Source organism: Callospermophilus lateralis, chromosome 10, assembly GCF_048772815.1.
Source record: "Callospermophilus lateralis isolate mCalLat2 chromosome 10, mCalLat2.hap1, whole genome shotgun sequence".
Taxonomy (NCBI): domain Eukaryota; kingdom Metazoa; phylum Chordata; class Mammalia; order Rodentia; family Sciuridae; genus Callospermophilus; species Callospermophilus lateralis.
The window spans coordinates 54,251,148-54,272,423 of NC_135314.1; the positions used below are offsets into that span (position 1 = coordinate 54,251,148).

Consider the following 21,276-nt stretch of genomic DNA (forward strand, 5'->3'; position numbering starts at 1 on the left):
CTGTCTATTGCATCCATCCATCCATCCATTCCTTTTACATGAGAATGAAACCCCCAGCTTTACTGGAATGTTACAGCAAGAGTTTTATCTCAAAAGAGAAGAACAACATCATTGCTTTATCTTCAGCACTCAGCATAGTGCCCAGCACGCAGAAGTTGCTCAATAAATATTAGTTGAAGGATTTCACTGGACGGCTGTTTATTTCTTACAGGCTGTGACACTCTGTCTCCCCTTATTCTGTATTCCTTATATAGCACTTATAACTCCTTACTGGGTTAATTTGTTTTTATATGTGTTTCCAACTAAATCATCATCTTTTTGCAAAATTAGATGGTTTTATTCACCTTGGCATACCCAGTATTCAGCCAAGAATCTGGAAGAAATTCCTATTTGATTTTTAAAAAAAACTGTTAAACAAACATGGAGTTAGAAAGCAAAGTTTAAATCTCAGCTTTGCCATGATTTTCTCTCTCTTTAAAATTTGTTTTAAAATTGTAGATGAACCCACAATATCTTTATCAATTTATTTTTTATATGGTCCTGAGGCTCGAACCCAAGGCCTCACACGTGAAGGCAAGCACTCTACCACTGAGCTACTGCCCCAGCCCCTGATTTCCTCTTAATACTTTGATGTATAAAATGAAGATGATGTTTCCTAGCCTCCAGCATTACACAGAGTATGTGGTGAGGTCAATGCATGGGAGGGCTTTTGGGTGGGACTGCTCAGTTCCCTGCATCTCCTGAATAAGTTATCCAGCAAACTGCTGCTGTCACTCATGCTTATTTCCTGGTGAGATGTGAGCACCCAGAGTCCATTGTTTACTTAAGTTTCTTCCTTTCTTGTGCTAGTACTTCCACAAGTCTGACCTCCTGATGTTGACAGTGAATGAGGTTCTCCTGAGGAGCATACTGTTGGCCCAGCCCACACAGGGGTTCCCTATCTAGCCCACCAGCTCCTCCTCTGCCTACGAGGGGCCTCATTCTTGGCTGAAGACCTCCCTGTGACTGCCCTGGAATGCAGCTTCCCATCTTTACTGGGGTGAACTTTCGCCAGGGCATGAGTGTGTTTCAGGGAGCTGGATCTCTTCAGAGCGTTTGGGAATGATTTCTATCATCCTGTTCCTTAGCAAGAAGGAATAAGTCAGCCAGTGCCTTCTTAACCACATCCTGGGACATTGTTGGAGGAATAAGGTCTCTGCCAGGCACACAGGATGTGAGAGGACATTGAGGGCTGGTACCTAGTGGACAGCCAGGAGGGGCAGGTCTCTTGGCCAGTGCATTCTTGTGATGCCACCTCCCTCCTCTCTTCATGAATCCATAGCACATTCCCTGTGGGTTTCTGCCCACTGCAGATCCCATAATGGCCTCCTCATTTTTACTTGAGATTGGCCCAGGGGACTCCTTGCCTCTGTACTTCACACCCATAGTACCCTAATTCCACCTCCTCTGAACCATACTCTCCCACAGGTGCTGTATTGGAGTCAGCCTGTGTCCTTCCTTACTGCCCCCTACACAGCACTTCCTGCTGGTTCTCTCTGCTGCATTCCCCTGAGTGGTCCTGCTCACCCTGGCCCTCTTGCCTTTGTTTCCTAACTGTGGTTTGCTGGGGCTTCACACTTACCTTCCACCTTCATGGCTGGGGTCTCTAGGCCCTTCTCTACTCTGACACCAGGTGGACTGCTGCCTGTCTTCACCTGTCCACACTCCCCCTGCCCCTCATCTTCCCCCCATCTTATTCTAGCCTATCTTGGCCCCACATTTTTTTGGCCCACTTGAACACTTAACGCTACTGTTTGTCCTGCTCAGCATAGAACACACGACAAACTCCAGCAGTTTATTACCTACTTGATCCACTGCTTTTTTTTTTTCTTTTGATAAACTTGTATTTTTTTAAATTTTTTTTTTAACTTGTCAATGGACCTTTACTTAATTATATGTGGTGCTGAGACTCGAACTCAGTGTCTCACACACGCTAGGCAAGCGCTCTACCATTGAGCCCCAGCCTCAGCCTGGTCTGTTGCTTTTTTAATGAAAAATTTGCTTCTCTCCCAAGATGAGAAGTTCCACAACCCAGCCACTATACCAAGGAGCATGCATGGAGGAGAGCGTGTGGGTGCTTCCTGGCGAGGCCCAGGGCAGCCTGATCCACAGGTGGCAGGCCAAGGTAGCCTGCCCAAGGTCAGGCTGAGGTGTTCCCAGGGAGGACCGGAGGCAGAGCTGGGGAGGGAGGCAGGGGGCAAAGGCAGGAAAGCTCACACTCAGGGCTGGCTATGTGCAGAGGTTGTGAGGGTGAAAGTGAGACTCTGAACTGACTTGACCCTGGAGGACACCAGGCTGTCGTGAAATCCAGAAGGTACAGCCACCACCTGTGGGAAAAGCGGTGAGGCCAGGGGTGTTTGGGTGGGTGGAAGCAGGTCAGGTATGGAGGAGACTGGTGAGGCCTGGGCTGGGCAGGGGTCCTTGCCCTTGAAGGCAGAGATGGAGAAGAAAGAATGAAGGGCTCCATGGAATTGGAGGCGCAAGTGAGGAGGGAGAGAGATGAGAGGCGGGTCAGCAAGCTGGGTCTTCTGGGGCAGTGATGTTGGCAGGAAATGGACAAGAGACACTTTGAGTGGATTTACGTTTGAGCTAAGGAAGAAATGGAGTCAGCGTTCATTCCAGCTCACAATAAAAAAAAAGATTCTTTAAGAGAACATCTTTTTTGTGCTCAGACCAAATGAATGGATAATCTTGGCCCATTATAGGTGTCTTATAAGTATTTGTTCAGTGAATTAAATGAGCCGATTGAAAGCTGGCAAAGGGATCTCTGTCCCCCAGGCAGGCAGCATGCATAGCAGTGTGTTGCTGGCACACAACACAAATTTCGGTTTGTCATCAGTTACTCTCCCCTCAAATCCACGAGGGTTCTGCCAAGCAGGGCTGCAGCCTTGGCTGGTCAGACGGCCCATCCAGGGAAGAAGGCCATTGCAGTGGGTTCCCTGCCTGTGCCCACTTCTCCACCTTGGCCCTCTGCCTGTCTGTCGGTTTGTTTCTTCCCTCCTCATCCCAGGGATTGGGCCCAGCAGTCTCCCTTTCCTGCCTAGATTTGTTTTCTTCCAGGACCTGCAGTTTCTCATCTCTTCACTTGTTTCAGGGACACATGGAAATTTGTTCTCTCCCAAAGACCCACATCTTGCTAGAGTTTTTTAGCTTTGGCAGCAGTGGGCAGGGTAGTATTCAAATAGCACAGTCACTGGCCTGGCACAGATAGGAGAACTTGAATGTACTGGCCTTGGTGCCGGATGCCTTAATGCTCCTGAGCTCTGGCCTTGACTGCAGGGAAAGAGATTTCCATGAACAGAATGTCCAGGGAGTCAGGAGTTACCATGTTACAACAAATAGGGATGGCATTATGTTCTCCACATTCCAGGCCATGGAGGAGTCGAGCCCCGAATGGCGACTTACATCAAGTTCAAACACCAGTGTTGGTGACTGGTTAGAGGCCCAGCATGAGGCTGGGTTTGTTTTCTTCCAGGGCCTGCAGTTTCTCATCTCTTCACTTGTCTCCTTTTCCATGTTGAGAGAAGTTCCCCTTCCCCTTTCCTAAGAGTATCTGTTTCTGTATCTGCCCCTCTGTATCTGTTTCTCTGTATCAAGGGAATGTTTACTCTTCCAGTGTGATAGGTGGCAGGAAGATCTCTGCAGTTGGGGCAGCAAATAAATATTAAATTTAGCGGCAGGAATCCGAGGGCCTGGTCAGTTTCCTGCTGCAGAATTTCACGTGGCCTTGGCTGAGTTGGAAGCAGATGCAGCAAAGCACCAAACTCGGGCCCAGGAAGCCAGGGCCAGACGAACCCAAACTTCTCTGGTGAATTTAGGCTTGTGGACCTCTGGTTCCTCACAAGTAGAAGTGGTACCAAGTGATGCATTTAAGAGCCCCTCCCCTTGGAATGTGCTGTGTCCAGTTCCCTGCAGAGGTCTGGGTGTCGGGTCTCTGGGATCAGAAGCCCTTAGGACATTAAACATTTGGGTGTCATGTGAGGAGGATTATTCTTAATCATGATTTTTTCTTTTCCCCCAGAGGTTTATAATTTGAGGCAGCTGCATTCACTGAGCTTAGTGCTCACAATTAGGGGCCCTGAGATATTTTCTTGATTCATATTGTTTGTGTACCTAAAAGGTCACACCCGTCAGAAAGATCTTCCCCTGGTCTCTGTGGTTTTGGTTTCCTCTCTTTAAATATTCATTTTTCTGGAATTAAAATATCTAGAAAGGACATCCGGGCGAAAGGAGAAGTTCTTTGTCATGGGGTTAACACTCCATACTGGGATCTGCGGCACTCTGTCCCTTTCTTGGGCAACAAGAACCTATGGCTAGAAACTAGTCATGGCTATTTTCAGACCAAGCCAGAAAGATGTCACACTCTTTGGAATCCTACTCTTCAGGTGATTGCCTTTGTCTCCACATTTCTTCAGACTTACTCTGACCAGTACTTCCTCAGTTGATGGTTTTTGGACCCTAGAGCTCGGGGAAGATGACAAGAGTTGGTATACAGGTAAAGATGTCTCAGAGACGGTTAAGCACATCAATAAAACCCCTGGGCCTGCCCCAAGCAGCAAGCCACTAACATTGTGAAAGGGGAGGAGGTTGACACATTGATGATGGAGATGCATGATACTCCCTTGTACTGTCACATTGCTGACTTGATTGGCACTCCCAAAGTCACCCTGCAAGTTGCAGCTTTAATGTAATCAATGGTGGCTCTTACAATGGCAATGCAGGTGACAGTGCAGGAGTTCATGATGGTAGCTGTTTGTGCAGGGAACAGGGAATCCAGGGGTGCTGGAACTGAAGAGGGCTTTGTTGCTAACAACCTAGAGAATAAAGAAGCCCTACTAAGGTTGCAATTGGCACAATCTGGGTGCCTCAGAGTTGTGCCATCTAGACTTTAGTTTCTTGATGATCCGGGCAAGTACATTTTCCCTGGCCAGAAGATAGCCCTGTTCAACTCCTTTGTCATGGACTGGCAGTGTCTATCAACAATCTGGTTGAGCAGGATGTCTGGGAAGCTCAGATGAGGTTTGCCATTAGTTCAAGTACCCAGGCAGTCAGAGATGGTCAGGATGACCAACCCAAGTGAGTGGCTGAGGCTGTGGAAGAACCACCAACTGCTTCCTGTTGGTGAAGCAGGTTGGCTCTGTGACCTATCTGGCTCAAGACCAGTAGACTAAGTCTATTCCAGAGTGTAAGCTGGTCCAAACCAAAAGGAGGTGTTGGGTTCCCATCATTCGGGGTGAGACAAAGTTGCTTTCATGGCTGAGCTGGTGGTAGGGTCCAAGACTGATCAACACAGGGGCACCTTGAACATCAGAATGGGACCAAGCACTGTAGCTTTTTAGAGCTGGAGGAGCCAGCAGGGAGTTCAGAAATTCTCTGAGTAAGCTCTGGGCAGGTAAACCCTGAGCCCTTCAAACTCTGGGCACCTAATTAGATCTCTGCCTCAGACAGCTCAGAACGGCAGACCAATCCTTTTGGGTCTTTAAAAAGTTCACTCTCTTCCCCCAATCCCTGTGTTTTCCTCATTGCTTCATTAGAACTGCTGCTTTAGAGCCGAGCTTGACTACCTGGAACCCAGTTTGGAAACCCTAGGTTTGAAATACAGGCCCAGAATAATAATTCCACCCCCCCCCCTTTGTTCCATAAAATGTGGAATCACATTGTATGAGTGCATTCCCTGAGGTTGTTGACAGGCCAGATCCCCAGGGGATCAATACCCATATGAAAAAATCATTCAATTATTTTAAGAATCCAGAAAACAAAGAAACAAAAGCTACCATGCAGGCCCAGGACAATACATCTGGTTCTACTTATTTAAAATACTGCACAATCTTATTGACTTTTTGTTCTTGAATTTTGCAAATGAGGGCATTGATTAGTCCTGGGGAGCCAGACCTCGGTGAAGGGTGTGACCCTCTGATTTCTGTGCTTCTGCCAGCAGTCTGGCTTCTCACACAGCCGTCTAGGGACACTGACTCATCTGAGGCTTTGTGACAAAGTGTTACAGAGGGAGGGAAACAGATCAGTGTCCTAGCTCCTCCAGACAATCACAGGTTGTGGGACATAGAGCTGGCCTCCCGCCAGCTGGAGGAGCAGATATATTTTTTACATCCATCAGTGACAGGTCTTGTTCGGAGAGGAACCTAGGCTTGCTTTGTCATTGAAAAAACCCTTTCCCTGAAAATGATCCACACTTACAGGTGCCAGATTTTATAACAAAGTGTATTATTTCATTTTAAACTTAATGCCTCAGACTTCTGATGCCCCAGTTCATTCCGAGGCACCGCTTTCTCCCAAATCCAACTTAAGGACATAAAAGATCTTTGTTATACCAACAATAATAAAGATAAAAACAAAAATATGTTGGGACCTCTGCAGTAACATCTCATTTAACATTTTTCTTTCAAATTCTACTGCAGATTCAATTCTGTTTTCTGTTTTTTTCCCCCCCTTATTGTCAACATTTTGAAATTTCTGCTGGATCTTCACAATTATTTGTCATGACTATTGAAGGGCCATATTTTTCGTAGGTTTAGGCAATTTAAGTTTCCAAGTTTATAAGTTCATGGTATTATAAATGATACTGCAATATACATCTTCTTATAGACCTTCCCCCTATTCCCATTATTTTCTTATGATAAACTTCTAGGATTAGACTGCTGGGTCTTCATTCCCCACATGCTGCCCTGTTGTTCTGGAGAATGGCTGTGTAATATCCAGTGCCCACAAAGCTGAGGTGTGAGAAGCTCAAATATTCACTTTTCTTTTTCTATTGAGACCTTGGGGGTTGAAACCAGGGCCTCCTGCATGCTAAACAAGTGCCCTACCACTTAGCTACAGCCTCAGCCCTTTTTTATTTTTTATTTTGAGACAAAGTCTTGCTAATTTGGCCAGGCTGACCTTGAATTTGGCATCCTCCTGTCTCAGCATCCTGGGTAACTAGGATTATAGGTGTGGGCCCAGCAAAAGTTCACTTGTGAATACCTGAGCAAGGACTTCTCCATCATGTGTGTATCTTTTTTTTGCAAGTGGAAAATGCTATTTTTTTTAAAGGTTGCATCTGTACTAAACACATCCAGAATTATCTTCTTGTCACTATCCCCTAAACAGTACAGTATTGTAGTATAACAACTATTTATGTAGCATTTACATTATATTAGGTGTCATAAATCATCTAGGGGTGCCTTTAGAAAGTAATGGTAGAACATACATAGATTATATGCAAACACTACGCCATTTTACATAAGGAACTTGAGCATCCATAGATTTTAGTATCTGTGAATGGGTCCTGGAATCAATCCCTCACTCTGTGTATCTTTTAAAAAGAATTTTATCTATATACCCTGTGACCAGTTTAGTTTCTTTTCCTTGCTAATCAGGTCGACAGGAACATTTTAATCATTAAAATAACAATGAAGCCAATTTTATTATGCATTTGGAGTTGACAAAATGCTTTCATATCCAACACCTCAGTTGGAGCAAGGCCCTAAACAACTTGGCAAGACCCTGTCTCAAAATAAAAACTAAAAGGGGCTGGGATGTGGCTCAGTGGTTAAGTGCTCCTGGGTTCCATTCCTGGTGTACACACACACACACACACACAAGATTACTATTGTCTCCATTTTCAGACAATGGAAATGGAATGTAGAGAGCTGAAGGCCAGCAGGCCCCAAGATGTTCTGGAGATTTGCCCTGACCACCTCCTATATTTGCCTCTATTTCCCCACCTAGGACTTTGGCAGCCCTCGGTCAGTCACCTCCCGGTGTGACTTGAGGGCAAATCTCATCCGAAATGGCTGCGGAGGTGAGATCGAGAGCCCGGCCAGCAGCGCCCGTGTCCTGCGGAACCTGCCTCTCAGCAGCGAGGGCTCCAGTGCTGCAGGCTCTGATGTCATTCAGATGGCGCCACAGGAGATTGCCGTGAGCCTCCGGCCTGGTGAGTTGCCCTCAGGATGGGCTGGATGCCAGGGCTGAGGAAAGCCCACAGGAGATGTGGGACATGTTGACGTGGGGAAATGAGGAAAAGGGAGGAGAGGCTCAGGCCCCAGGAAGCAGAGAACAAGGCCCTTTTGGATGAATGGGATATCTTTCCTATTTAAAAAAAAAATGTGGTAGAATATATAACATAAGATCTACCATCTTAACCATTTTTAAGTGTATAGTTCAGTTCACCATATGGGGACATCACCACTATTTTCATCATCCAGAACTTTTTTATCATCCCCAACAGAAATTCTGTACCCATCAGACAGTAGATCTTCATTCCGAGGGCTAATCTGTATCTCCTTTCTGTCTCTGTGGATTCGACTGTGTTAGGTCCCTCCTATAGGTGGAACCACACGTTTGTCCTTTGCTGTTACCCAGTGTGTTTTCAGGGTTCATCCATGTCATGACATGTGGCAGAATTTCCTTCCTCTTGAAGACTGAATGACATTCCATTGTATGGATAGTCCACATTTTGTTTATCTATTCATCTGTGAATGGACATTGGGGCTGTTTCCACCTTCAGGCTCTTGTGATTAGTGCTGTGGTTTTTTTCTGGGGCTGGTGGATTTACTCCCTAGTTCAGGCAGGTTGCTCAGGGAAAGTGCTACTTCTAGGAAAAAAGTGCTACTCTCTCCTGTCAGCAAATTCCATTTGAGTCAGTGGCATTCTAAAAGGACAAGTTTTTAGCGATATTTTGTTCTAGGACCCCAGACCCCCTGCGAGCCCTACAGTCGATGGTCATAGAAGGAAACTAACAGTTTCTGTATAGCCACCATGTGCTAAATACTTGACCTGCCATTGTGCCCATGAGGAAATAAGCTGCTGAGGTCTCTCAGGAAATGGCCAATCTGATTCAGTGCCAGGCCTTTGTGACTACAAGCCCGTGGTTGTTTCTACTTTGCCTCTGCCCTCATCTCACGTTCTGCGTTTTAGAACCCTTGTGGTGTGAAAGGGTAGATGTTCATGTGGCTAAACTAGAAAGTGTCACGTTGTTGGAAAGGGGCAGAATTTTTCCAAATTCCCTTGCTTTTGGACATTTCATCTATCCTGTTGTCTAGAAAACCACTGGCAATAACTATTTCTAGGTGAAGTTTTAGGCTTCAGGGCAGCTTGGAACAGTGGGATGATTGTGGATCTGCTTGGCTGTTCTGGGCTTCAGCTCTGGCTCTATCCCTAGCTCACAGGCCCTGGGCAGGTGTTTTAGTCAGCTTTTTCGCTGCTGTGACTGAAAGAGAGTACACTTCACCATTGGTGACAGACTCGCCTTTGGCTGAAGGCTCTTCTGCTGGGACTTTGGTGAGCTAGAAGCTTGACACCCAAGTCAGGAGTATGAGCAGGAGTGTCCATCCCTCCAGAACATCTGTAGAGGAGGAAAGGTTTATATAAGGGCTTATGGTTTTCGAGGTCTCAGTCCATAGACAGCCGGCTCCATTTTCTGGGGCTCCAGGTGAGGCTGAACATCATGGCAGAAGAGTGTGGTAGAGGGAAGTGGCTCACATCGTGATCAGGAAGCAGAGAGGTCTCCACTTGCCACATACAAATATACACCCCAAAGTCATGCTCCCATTCACACTTCTTACAGGCCATACTCCACACCTTCAGTTACCACTCAGTTAATCCCTATCAGGGGATTAATTCACTGATTGGGTTAACTCTCACAACCCACTCATTTCTCCTCTGAACCTTCTTGCATTGTCTCACACATGGGCTTTTGGGGGACACCTCCCATCCAAACCATAACAGCAGGTTATTCCTCCCCTCAGCATTTCAGGATCTTTGTCTAGACCCCGACTGGCACATTCAGAGGCTTACATGAGACCTTTTTGTCTTAAAGGACTTTAAAAAGTTAAAATATTATTTTCAAAGGATAATGACCAAAGATGCTAGATGTAGGTTTGAATGGGGATGCCCAAACTCCTGGATTGCCTGCCCAGAGATCAGGGGTAGGATTAAGTTGGGAGTTTTGAAAATCTTCTCACTCTAAGTGTCACTCAGCTGTTTGTGTGGTGGGATACTAGGATGAAAGAGGAGAGGAAGGAGTCCTCACAGCACTGTGTGGGTGGGAGCAGAGTCAGCTGAGCCCCAATGTGGAGTGATGTACCCTGGGGAAAAGAATACACATGCACACAGGTTCAGGGTGGGGGTTCTAACTGAGCAGGGGCTGTAGGTCTTACTGTGGACTATTGGGATATTAGAACATGGTGTAGTATAGGAATGGATATCCACGAATGTGAATGCTGTATCTTTCTTTTCATCAGAATAATAGTGTAACAGTAATTTAAAAGAAATTCTAGAAAAATCATCCATTTTAACACATTATTTTGTACTTTTACTATACTTTCTGTCTTTATTTACCTGTGTTCATATTTTTGTATACCTATAGTCAGAATGTATTTGTAATCTTGTGCTATTTTCATTCAATAATCTTTGAAGATAAGGAGCAAAAGTCATATTTCCTAAAGGATTTGTAGTTTCAGCGTCAACATCCTGGGAGGCTTTTGAAGCTTGGCATCTAGAATAGCTCTCAGAACCTGTGGGGTTCTCTCCAAGAAATACCCTCGGTGGCAGCAAATTCTTATTTCTTAGGGTAGATTTAGTTAAGGAAAGAGTTGGATGCCACACAAAGCCAAAGATGCTACAGTTTTAATGATTCCCATTTTAAAAATTAAAATTAAAGCGCAACAGTAAGTAGAGAGACTGGCTCAACTGACCAGCTGGCTTCTAAAACAGCCCCATGGAGGAGTCAGAGAAGCTATTTGAGCAATAGCAGGTTTACGCCATTTGCCAATGTATGCTCAATTAAAGAAAAAAGAAATCAGTCTTACTGGGTATAGTCACTTCTCTTGCTAAGCATTCTGATATTGTTTCCAGTGTTGGAAATGAAAAGGGAAACATGATCCTGTGTTTATACAAAATGCAGGTGCTGTGTGAAGGTCAGTCTTGTGGAAGGTTATCCCTCGGGGGCCCAGGGCTGAGGGTGTAAGGTGACAGAGGGGCTGGCTGCCCCAGGAAGACACCAAACCAAGAGGATGTTTCCGTCTGTACAGATGAAGACCAGGAAGAGATCCAACAAAAAGATGAATCCCTAAAGTTCTAGAACCATTGTGAATGTGTTTCTAAATATAGAAATACTGGAAACCAAAAGTGTCTCTTAGTTTTTGAAGATATAACCTTAATATTTATAAAGAGGAGTAAAGTAAACCCCATTTATTATGGAAAATGGGAATGTTATGTTGCAATTAGCAAAATTTTCTGTTTGCCAAGTGCATACTGACCTCAGGAACATTCCCCTGAGTCTGAGGGGTTCTTCAGATAGGTAGGGATTGGTTTTTCTCTATACTTTTGAAATGTTGTCTTTTCCCCTGCTCTCTGCTCTGCCCCTCATAATAAGTATTTGTTGAAATGTGCAACCCTTTGCCAGCTGTACAAGACAGGTCTCAGCATGACATGAAAGATGCTTCATGAAGGCCAAGCTTTAGTTCTGGGATAAATAAAGGAGAAAATGAGAAAGAAAAAGAAAAATGTCCTTCTTTAAGCAACACGTTTAAATTTTTTAAATTGAATTAATATTCATATACCAAACAATTCACAATTCTGAAGTATACAGTTCAGTGATTCTTAGTTGCAAGGTTGCATAACCATCACCACTGTCTAATTCCAGAATATTTTCATTACCCCAGTAATACACCCAGTACCAATTAATAGTTACTCCTTATCCTACCCTCTCCCCTCCTCATCCAGCCCCAGGTGACCACTAATCCACTTTCCATATCTCTGATTTTTGCCTATGCTGGGTATTTCCTTTTAGTCATATAGCAAGTGGCCATTTATTCATGTTGTAGAATATACACTATCCCTTTTTATGGTCAAATAATAGTCCATTGTGTACATGTAGTTAACACCACATTTTTAGCTGAAGAACATTTTAGGCTGTTTCCATTTTGGGCAGTTATGTACATTCAAGTATAGGTTTTTATGGGGACATATGTTTTCAGTTATCTTGGGTATATAGCTAGGAGTGGAATTGCTGGATCATATGGTAATCCTATGTTTAAATTTTTTTGAAGAACTGCCAAACTTTAAGCAGGATTTCGTATAAACACAGGATCATGTTTTCCATTTTATTTCATTACTGGAAATAATATGTCAGGATAAGAACTTTGTAAAAAATCCCTAACAAAGGACATAAAACTCTTAAGAAGACATAAAACTTTAAAGTAAATCTTATTGGGATGGTCAAAAGCTAGAGGTGGTTTTGAAACTCTAGGATAGTTGGAAATGGATTTTTTAAAGTCATTATTCATCTCAACCTTTTAGGCTCTTAAATTACGACTTTGAGCATTAGCTTTTGTATGTGTGCATTTTAAACTTTTTATTTTTAAATAATTTTAGACTCATAAGAAGTTGCAAAAACAATAATTGTATTTCCCATGTCTCCTTCTTATTTGTCCCCAGTGATAACGTTTGACCTAACAGGAGTATGTTATCAAAACCAGGGAATTGCTATTGGTACAATCGTGTCAACTAAGCTGCAGGTGGTGGTGGCTGTTTTCCTGCCAGCCCTTATTTATGGGTTTTTCTCCCCTCTCCTTCCAGGTTCTGTTCTGTGTTGGTAGGGATCAAACCCCATGCCCCACACGTGCCAGGCAAGTGATCCACCCCTGAGCTACACCCCAGCCTTTAAGTTCCATTTTGGAGGGGCCAGTTACTGACATAGATATTGCCCCTGGACTAACACTGTACATACTTAAAAGGGTGAAGGACTTTTGATGGTGGATGGACAAGGGGCTATTCTAAGGAAATTGGAACTACAGAGCCTCTGCTTGGAGGCGGGCGCTGTGGAGGCCACCATGACTTGTTCCAAGATTCCATCTATCAGGAGTCAGGATTTTGAGGTGGCAAGTGAGATCCTGTGCAGCCCAGCAGCCTTGTTCTAGACCAGGGAGATGATTCTTTGGATCTAGGTCTGGATACAATTTATTTACCTTTTGCTATAATGAACAGAAGAGCTGTAGGCATTAAGGTGTGCACTAGGGCCCTAATTCTGTGTTCATCTGTAATCCTGTTTCCATGTAGGTGATTTTATGTTTCCCTTCTTTTAGTTTCTAGCCTAGAAGAGTAATTCTAGGCAATCTAAAGCCACACACATTTATTTGGGGATGGCAAGAATCTTGGCTGAGATACCACTTCGTCTTCACACATGAAGAACAATGAATCTTAAAAGTTCTTGCTGGAATTTTTTATTCACTCTCAAGAAATGTTTGTCGGCGGAGACATATTCCTAAGGAAAAATCAAATTTCTCACTTTCTATTGAAGGAAGAGCTGAAAGAAGAAAGTGTTAAAAAATGTGTTTGGGATGGATCGCTAGCCGATACTTGATTACAGCAGGAGAGCCTGTACTTAGGAATGGAGACGTGAAAGGAATTCTGTGCAGAATATAGCTGGAGCTGGGTGCTTTGGGAGCAGGAAAACCCAGAAGGCCGTGAGGGGCCACTTGGAAGAGCACCTTCATCCTCACAGGTGCCTGTAGACCAGCTTTTCTTTGGAGTTTTCTTTACCTGTCTCTCTGATCCCACCACTGGTCCCCAGAAGGGGGTACGTGGAGCAACCTGAAAGAGAAGGGATCTAAGCCTGAAGGGATCCTATGTGGAGAGGGACAGCAAGGGATGACAGATCTGGGCATGTGGCCTGGGTGGCGTCACCAGAGTTGGGTACTGCCAGTGAAGGTGAGAAGCACTTCTCCCCCTGCTGGGTATGTGGAGGGAGCCACTTTAATCTCAGGTAGTGCTGGGGAGCAGCATGAAGGAGGAGAGGCGGAAGGGCAGACTGTGTCTAAGCCTGTGTGGCTCTGGGTGGGAAATGTGCTCCAGACCTCCCAGCAGAGAGTGCCCTTCACCATTGGTGACAGACTCGCCTTTGGCTGAAGGCCTCTCCTGCTGGGACTTTGGTGCTCTAGAAGCTTGACACCCAAGTCAAGAGTATGAGCAGGAATGTCCATCCTCCCAAATCTCTTGGCAGAGCATTCCATCGTTACCAAAGCCTATTCAGGTATTTGTGGTATTTAAGAGCAAGCATAGTAGAGGTGGCAATAAAACTTCATTCCAAATATGAATGGCATTCCCTCTTCTTACATCTCTTTTTCTTTTTAGAAAACCAGGAGAAATGATCCTTTTTAATAATTTATAGCCCCCCTTTGAAAAGGGGTGTGTGTTTGTGTGTGTGTGTTTTCTTAGTGATCAATTTATCTTAGAATTTAATGCCAACAAATTTCTCACTGATAGATAATCTTCTTAGCAGAGTTTGGGACCTATAAAAATCACATCTTGTTTCTGTCTTTGCCTTTATGTCTGGAAAATTTGGAGTTGAATTTATAGGCCCATGGCTGTAGCCATTCAAACACAAGTTTCTGGCAGAATTTTCCCTCTCTTTTTCATTCCCATAGGAAATTGCTTCAGTAATTGACCTTTTGGGGAATTGAGGTCAAAGATTTCCTTGTGTAGAAGCATTTGTGTGGTATTTATATACATTGTCCCTTCGAATCCCCAGGATAGTTCATATCCTCCCCGCTTCACTAAACGGGAGTGGAGCCGCACGTTAGAAGGAACTGAGGTCCCCAAATCCTTGGTGACTCAGGCCTGGATCAAACCCAGCTTTGTTGTTTCCAAGCCTAGTGACACTCCTAGGGTGATGTCTATGGGTGCCTCCTTGAATCTAAGATAATTCCCCATTTACTGGTCTTAAATCACCTGTCTTAATTATTCATAATCTGCAAAAAGGTAGAAGTAGATTCTAGATTTTAAAAAAGAAGAAAAAAAGTTGGGGAGAAGGTAGACAGGTGAATGAAAATGTGGGAGAGCCTGCCAAGAGGAGATGGAATTGGATGGAGGGGATCTGATTGCAGGCTCTGTCCACTTGGGGTTCATCTGCCCAGGCAAAGGCTAATGGGGGTGTCCCTTGCCCCAGTTCCTCCCTCTTCATTCCCTCTGTGGGGTGGCATCCAAGAGCCCCCATGCAGGGACCTGCTCTGTCTGCCTGATGGGAGCCAGAGACATACTGCAGCAGTCCGGAATTCATTCTGGAAGAAATCTCAAACATTTCTTCTGTTTGAGTCAGGCGCATGCTTTTTTAAAAATAGACTCATACCAACAGGCAATGCAGACTACATCAGTCCTGAGGTAGCTATAACAGTGCATGGAAAAAACATATCAGGAAGCAGGCTTAGAGCTGCCATTTTGGCTGCAAATAGTAATTATAATAAGCATACTTCATTTATGGAAGGCTTTGTTGCTATAGGACTTTTCTCTCCCACACCACTGCCTCACAGCCTTAGTCAGTGCCGTGAGCTTTGTGGTGTTATTTCTATTTCATATTTGAGGAAATCAAGGCTGAGATTGTACCTCTAGTCGAGGGACAGAAGTGAAACTTGAACTGAAATCTTTTGATCACTGGATTCTTCCTGGTTTAGCTCATGAAATATGTCTTGTATGCGGTGGGAGGAGAGGGAGCATATTGGATGGGGTTTCTGTCCTGCAGGTGCAGGGAGGCTTTGGCTTGTTGGCTATCAGCTAGAGATGAAAGATTAGCTTCTTTGGATGTGGCTGCAGTTAATCTATGTAGACTCTGTGGGCACAAGCAAGGCCACCTTGGCTGGTGCATGTGAAGAATATATCCAAATTTGAATCGTGCATGGACAGTTCGGCTCTGGGATAAACAGAGCATGTCTTAGTATTCCTGAAAGGCTAATAAGCCAAGGCAGGTTGAGTTACCTGGTATGAACTGAACCTTGAAGTGGGTTCTAAGTGATATGCTTTTGGAGATTATGAAATGATATAAGGATCATTATCTTCTGATAATTACCCTGACTAGGGCCTGTCTCTAAACCCTGGACAGTGAGGTAGCAATGGACACACTCAGACATTGGCTCTTCTCCTTGATCTCTTTCTGTGAATGAATTCCCCCTTTCTGTGAGCTCTCTTATCGTAGAGCCAAAAATCATTTTCTCTTTCTTATAACTGGTCAACAAATCTAGTGGTGTCTTTTTTTTTTTCTTTCTGTTGTTTTTGGTAGTTATTCTTTTATTTTCTTCTCTTTTTGTTTCTTCTTCTTTTCTTTTTAATGAAGCTAAAATTTGGAATCCATCTTCCTGTATTTATACATATGATTTCGGATAATGAGTTGGGTCTGTGATGTCCCCAAATGTCAAATATGTGGAAGAACTGAGCACTCTTGTCTGGTGAATGGCTGGGGAAATCGAGACTGGTGATGTGGCACAGGCCTAGATACTTTTGCCCTTTGGGGTATTTTAAGTAGCTGTCTTTGTTGCCCGCCCTCCGTGAATTGTGTGTCTCTATCTTCCCCACTGGTTCTTACTCGTGTCCACTCCTCTTGTTAATTCCTTCCCTGTTTTCTGACACCTCCTTCCCATCTGGGCTGGCTCCTTCTCTGGAGGGGATCGTGGTTGGTGGGCTACTCTCCACCCAGTCTGTGTCCATGGAATCGTCTGGCTCACTGTCTGCCAGTTATCTAAGGGTCTTTGGCTGAGAAAATAGAATACCACTCGGGAGTCTGGTTGTTGAAGAGCTTCATTAGAGACGCTGCTGGTTCAGGCGTTTGGGGAGGAGAATCAGGGTCTTCACTTGAGGCACCTATTCCCTGCAAGCACTCTACTTCTAAGAAAAATCTTTCTTCTGGGAGGTACACCATCACTAAAAAAAAGCAAGAGGTGGAGAAGCTTTGAAAGCCCCCAGCAAGTTGGGTGGCCTCTAAGGTGTGTGGCCTCTCTGTTGGCACAGGTGACCAGACCACCTTCCAGCTGCAAGTTCGCCAGGTGGAGGACTATCCTGTGGACTTGTACTACCTGATGGACCTCTCCCTGTCCATGAAGGATGATTTGGACAACATCCGAAGCCTGGGCACCAAGCTCGCTGAGGAGATGAGAAAGCTCACCAGCAACTTCCGGTTGGGCTTTGGGTCTTTTGTTGACAAGGACATCTCTCCTTTCTCCTACACGGCACCGAGATACCAGACCAATCCATGCATTGGGTAAGTGGCCGCTGCTCTACTGTCAGGTACGGGGAGGGGCGGGGGGATGGAGTAGTGGAAAACTTACCCCCAAGGAAGGATGTTTAGGAGCATTGACTAGGCTTAGGCATTTAATCCAATTAGTGATGACCAAGTTCTGTCCTTGCCCTACATATGAAGAAGTGAACTGTTACAAGGTTCATAGCTTGGGCTGGAGATGTGGCTCAAGCAGTAGCGCGCTCGCCTGGCATGCGTGCGGCCCGGGTTCGATCCTCAGCACCACATACAAACAAAGATGTTGTGTCCGCTGAATACTAAAAAATAAATATTAAAAAAATTCTCTCTCTTTCAAAAAAAAAAAAAAAAAGTCTGAATGTGCTGGGATTAACAGAACCAGTCAAATTATAAAAAAAAAAAAAAAACAAGGTTCATAGCTCATTAATTTTCTTGCCTGCCTCACTCAGCACCATTTTCTTACATTAATAGAATTTAGAAAATATTCTTAGGGAGTCAAGGACCCAGGTTGAGGGCTGGGGTTGTGGCTCAGTGGTAGAGCATTCACCTAGAATGTGTGAGGCACTGGTTTCAATCCTTAGCACCACATAAAAAAATAAATAAAAGAAAGATATTTGAATAAATGAATTCAGAATTGTCCCTTGCCACAGTCAGGCTGGCTGCAGCAAAATAACCGGGGGGGGGTGATGAACAACTTGTGTACGTTGATACAGCAGGAGTAGGAGCCGTTTATTGTAGGACAGGAGTGGTATTTATACATTCCACACAGCTTATTTTAATTAGCATAAACTAGATACATCAGTCAACCAATAAGGAATCTCCACACTTAATGACTCGGTGGAGTTACTTCACAAACCACTCCCTCTGGCATTTTGCCAGGCACCATCCAGACTTGTTTACAGACGCTAACATTTCTCTGGCAAAATGCCAGGCGCCATCCTGACTTGTTTACAGACTCCTACAGTCCCTATTATTTATGTAAGTAACTTAACTTATCTTGACAAAGCTGAATAAAAACCTTGTGTTTTAAAGGTATGAACTTTTTTTTTTAATGTAACTCAATACCTGAATTAAAGAATATTTGATGAATTATTAGAGAACAGAAATTTCTGAATGTTAATGCTGAAAATAAAATTCAAAAGTGTACAATAGCTCAAGCTTTCTAAGGGTTTGGTTCTTGCTTATCTAAGTCCAATGGGGTCTCCTGATCAGTGACTCAGGGACCCTGTGTCCTTCCATCTTCTGTGTAGGGATTGCAGGTCATCCTACCTGGAGGATCAGGCATAGCAGGATTAGATGAGCCTGGTCTGAAGTGCCCTTCCCACTTCTGTTCCCCACATTCTATTAGACACAACTGAATTCTAGTAAGGATGGGATGTTTGTTCAGCTGCATGCCCAGGAATAAGAGAAAATGGGCCTCAAGGTTGGTCTCTGCATGGGGTTTTCATGTGGAGGTGTGTGTTGGGGGATCGCAATCTTCAGTGCCCCTGACAAAACCTCTGTTAGGTTGGTTTCTTTCTTTTCTAGTCTTTCAAGTACCCCTTTAAATACATTATGCAATGTGACTTCATACAAGTGGTAAATAACACCTTTTTCTTGCTTCATCTCTACAACTTCAGTGATGTTTTGGATTATAAGGTCCCAAAGTAGTCACTATCTAAGGAACAGCTAAGTTCTTACTTAGTGTCAGGCACCATACTAAACACTTCAGATAGATTCTTTCATTCGTATCAGAACAGCCTTTTCGGGCTTCTAAGGTAGATGTAAGCCAGATTTTAAAGATGGGGAAAGTGAGGCTTAGAGAAAGCAAATAACTTAAGAGTGCACAGGTAGTAAGGGGCTGACCTGGGGTGTGAATCCAGACAGATTACTTTCAGACTCTGCATTCTCATTAACATAAAGCCTGTTTTCCCCATGCATGTCACCCTACAACCCAGAGACTTTCAAAGTCACCCAACACTAAACCTAGGGGCTACCTGAGCTGCAGTAACAAGCAACCCCCAGACCTCCATGCCTCCCCACAATCCAGCTTTTTCTTACTTGAACAAATTCTAATGAGTACTGAGCTGCTTTCCTTGGCAGCTCTCCTTCAAGCCGTGACTCAGGGATCTAGCCTCCTTCCATCTTGTGACGTCACTTTCAATTCTTGGTCTCCCGCCACCACCCAGGGGAAGAGAGCCGTTTTTAAGCCCCTGGGCTGCCTTTCCCTCCAGGTCATCTTTGGCAGCTCAACAGCTCCCAGGTCTGAGTCGGGTTGGGTGGTTGGGTGAGGTGACAATGTGCTGGTGGCCTGTGCTCCAGCGAATACTTCCTGGTCTTGTTTACTCTCCTAGAAGCCCCTTCAGATCTTCTCCAGGGGTTGAGAAGTGACATAATGGTGGAAAAACAATGAGATAATAAAAACTTTTAAGGACAAATAGACTCTTTAAGTTCCTTCACGAAGAGTGCTAGGTGTCATCATTTGTCGGGTTTTGCTTCCTCTAGGCCATAGGGGGCCACTGGCATTCTTATGTGCCATCTCCAAGGCCCTTATCAGCCAGTTCCCATGCCAAATGTCCTGTTGGAGATTTCCTGCTTACCAGGAGCAGCGAGCAGCATTATACGCAAAACTTTTTTTCAAATCATTTGGACCCATGATCCTATCTGCTCCTTTCCTTCCCTGCCCTGCCTATGCCCCATCTCCAGACAGGGTGTGTCTCACTAACTGAGATGCTGGATTAGAAGCTGGCAGAGGATCAAGGACTGGCCATGGGCACTCATCATTTGAATACGCAAGGCTTTTCCGCATTGCTTATTCAGAGCTCGCTCTCTAAGCCCTCCAAGGCAGAACCAGTCGCAGACAGTGAGATTCTTGACCGGCTATGAGTACAAGGCACACTGAAAAGCTGCTTGTAGGACAGGAAATCCAGTGAAAAATGGGAGTTTCGAAGGAAGCATCAGTTCTCTGTGACAGAAATCTCTGTCCTCTGAGCTGAGTAGTAGGAGGGTGGGGCGTCACTGTGCTGAGATTTCCCTCCCCAGATCCAGGCTGTGCAGCATCCTGCTTCTTCTTCAGATATGCTCGCCACTGCTTGGGAAGAATAGCACAAACCAGGGCAGGTAATCTGGCTGTCCCTGTGCTGATCCAGTCTGTATGTGGCTTTTGTTTGCCTTTCAGTTTTAACAGCACTGCAAATAAGTTACCAACATTTTTTTTTTCTTTTTCAGCTAGCCTTTACTGTTTCCCCCACCCCTCTTTCAACATTTTTTTAAATGGGTGCATCATAGTTTTACATATGATGGGATTTTTTGTTACTTATTTGTATATGCACACAATATAACAGTGTAATTTGGCCAATATCACTCCCCAACACTTATCTCCTTCCCTGTCACCCACCTCTGGGTCCCTTTCCTCTATTGCTCTTGCTTTGATTTTCATGAGATCCCTGAACTTCCCCCCTTTCTTTCCCATTTTCCTCTCTAGTTTCCCAATGAGAGAAAACATATGACCCTTGACCTTCTGAGTTTCACTTAACATGATGATCTCTAGTTCTATCCATTTTCCTGAAAATGACATGATTCATTTTTTTTATGGATAAATAAAACTCCCATCGTGTATTCATACCACATTTTCTTTATTCTTCTGTTTATGGACACTTTATTCATCTGTTTATGGTTCCATAGTTTGTCAGTTGTGAATTGTGCTTCTATAAACACAGAAATTGCATATATCTCTATAGTATGATGGTTTTAATTCTTTAGGATAAATTCTGAGGAGTAGTATAGCTGGATCTTATGGTGATCCTATGCCAAGTCTTCTGAGGAACCTCATACTGTTTTCCATGTCATACTAATTTACAGTCTCACCTACATTGTAAAAGTGTTCCTTTTTCTCCACATCCTCTCCAGCATTTATTATTATTTGTATTCTTGATGGCTTCCATTTTGACTGGTGTGAGATGAAATCTCAGTGTCATTTTGATTTACATTTCCCTAATTGCTAATGATGTTGAACATTTTTTCATATACTTGCTGCCCATTTGTAGTTCTTCTTTTGAGAAGTGTCTATTTAATTCATTTGCCCACTTATTAATTTGGTTATTTGATTTTTTGGGGGTGGTAAGTTTTTTTGAGTTCTTAATATATTCTGAATATTAATCCTCTGTCAGAAGAGTAGCTAGCAAAGATTTTTCTGCCATTCTGTATGTTCTCTCTTCACATTCCTAATTGTTTCCTTT

The 21,276-nt window shown here is 44.1% G+C and overlaps 1 protein-coding gene across 2 annotated transcripts in view; it reads left to right on the forward strand.

Annotated features, from left to right (window-relative positions):
- Positions 1–21,276, forward strand: part of Itgb5 (integrin subunit beta 5) — a 114,125-nt gene that overhangs the window by 14,450 nt on the left and 78,399 nt on the right. For both annotated transcript variants that reach the window (XM_076868025.2, XM_076868024.2), the window contains exons 3-4: positions 7,768–7,972; positions 16,816–17,065. In XM_076868025.2, coding sequence (XP_076724140.2) covers positions 7,768–7,972; positions 16,816–17,065 — 455 coding nt within the window. The remainder of the gene's footprint in view (positions 1–7,767; positions 7,973–16,815; positions 17,066–21,276) is intronic.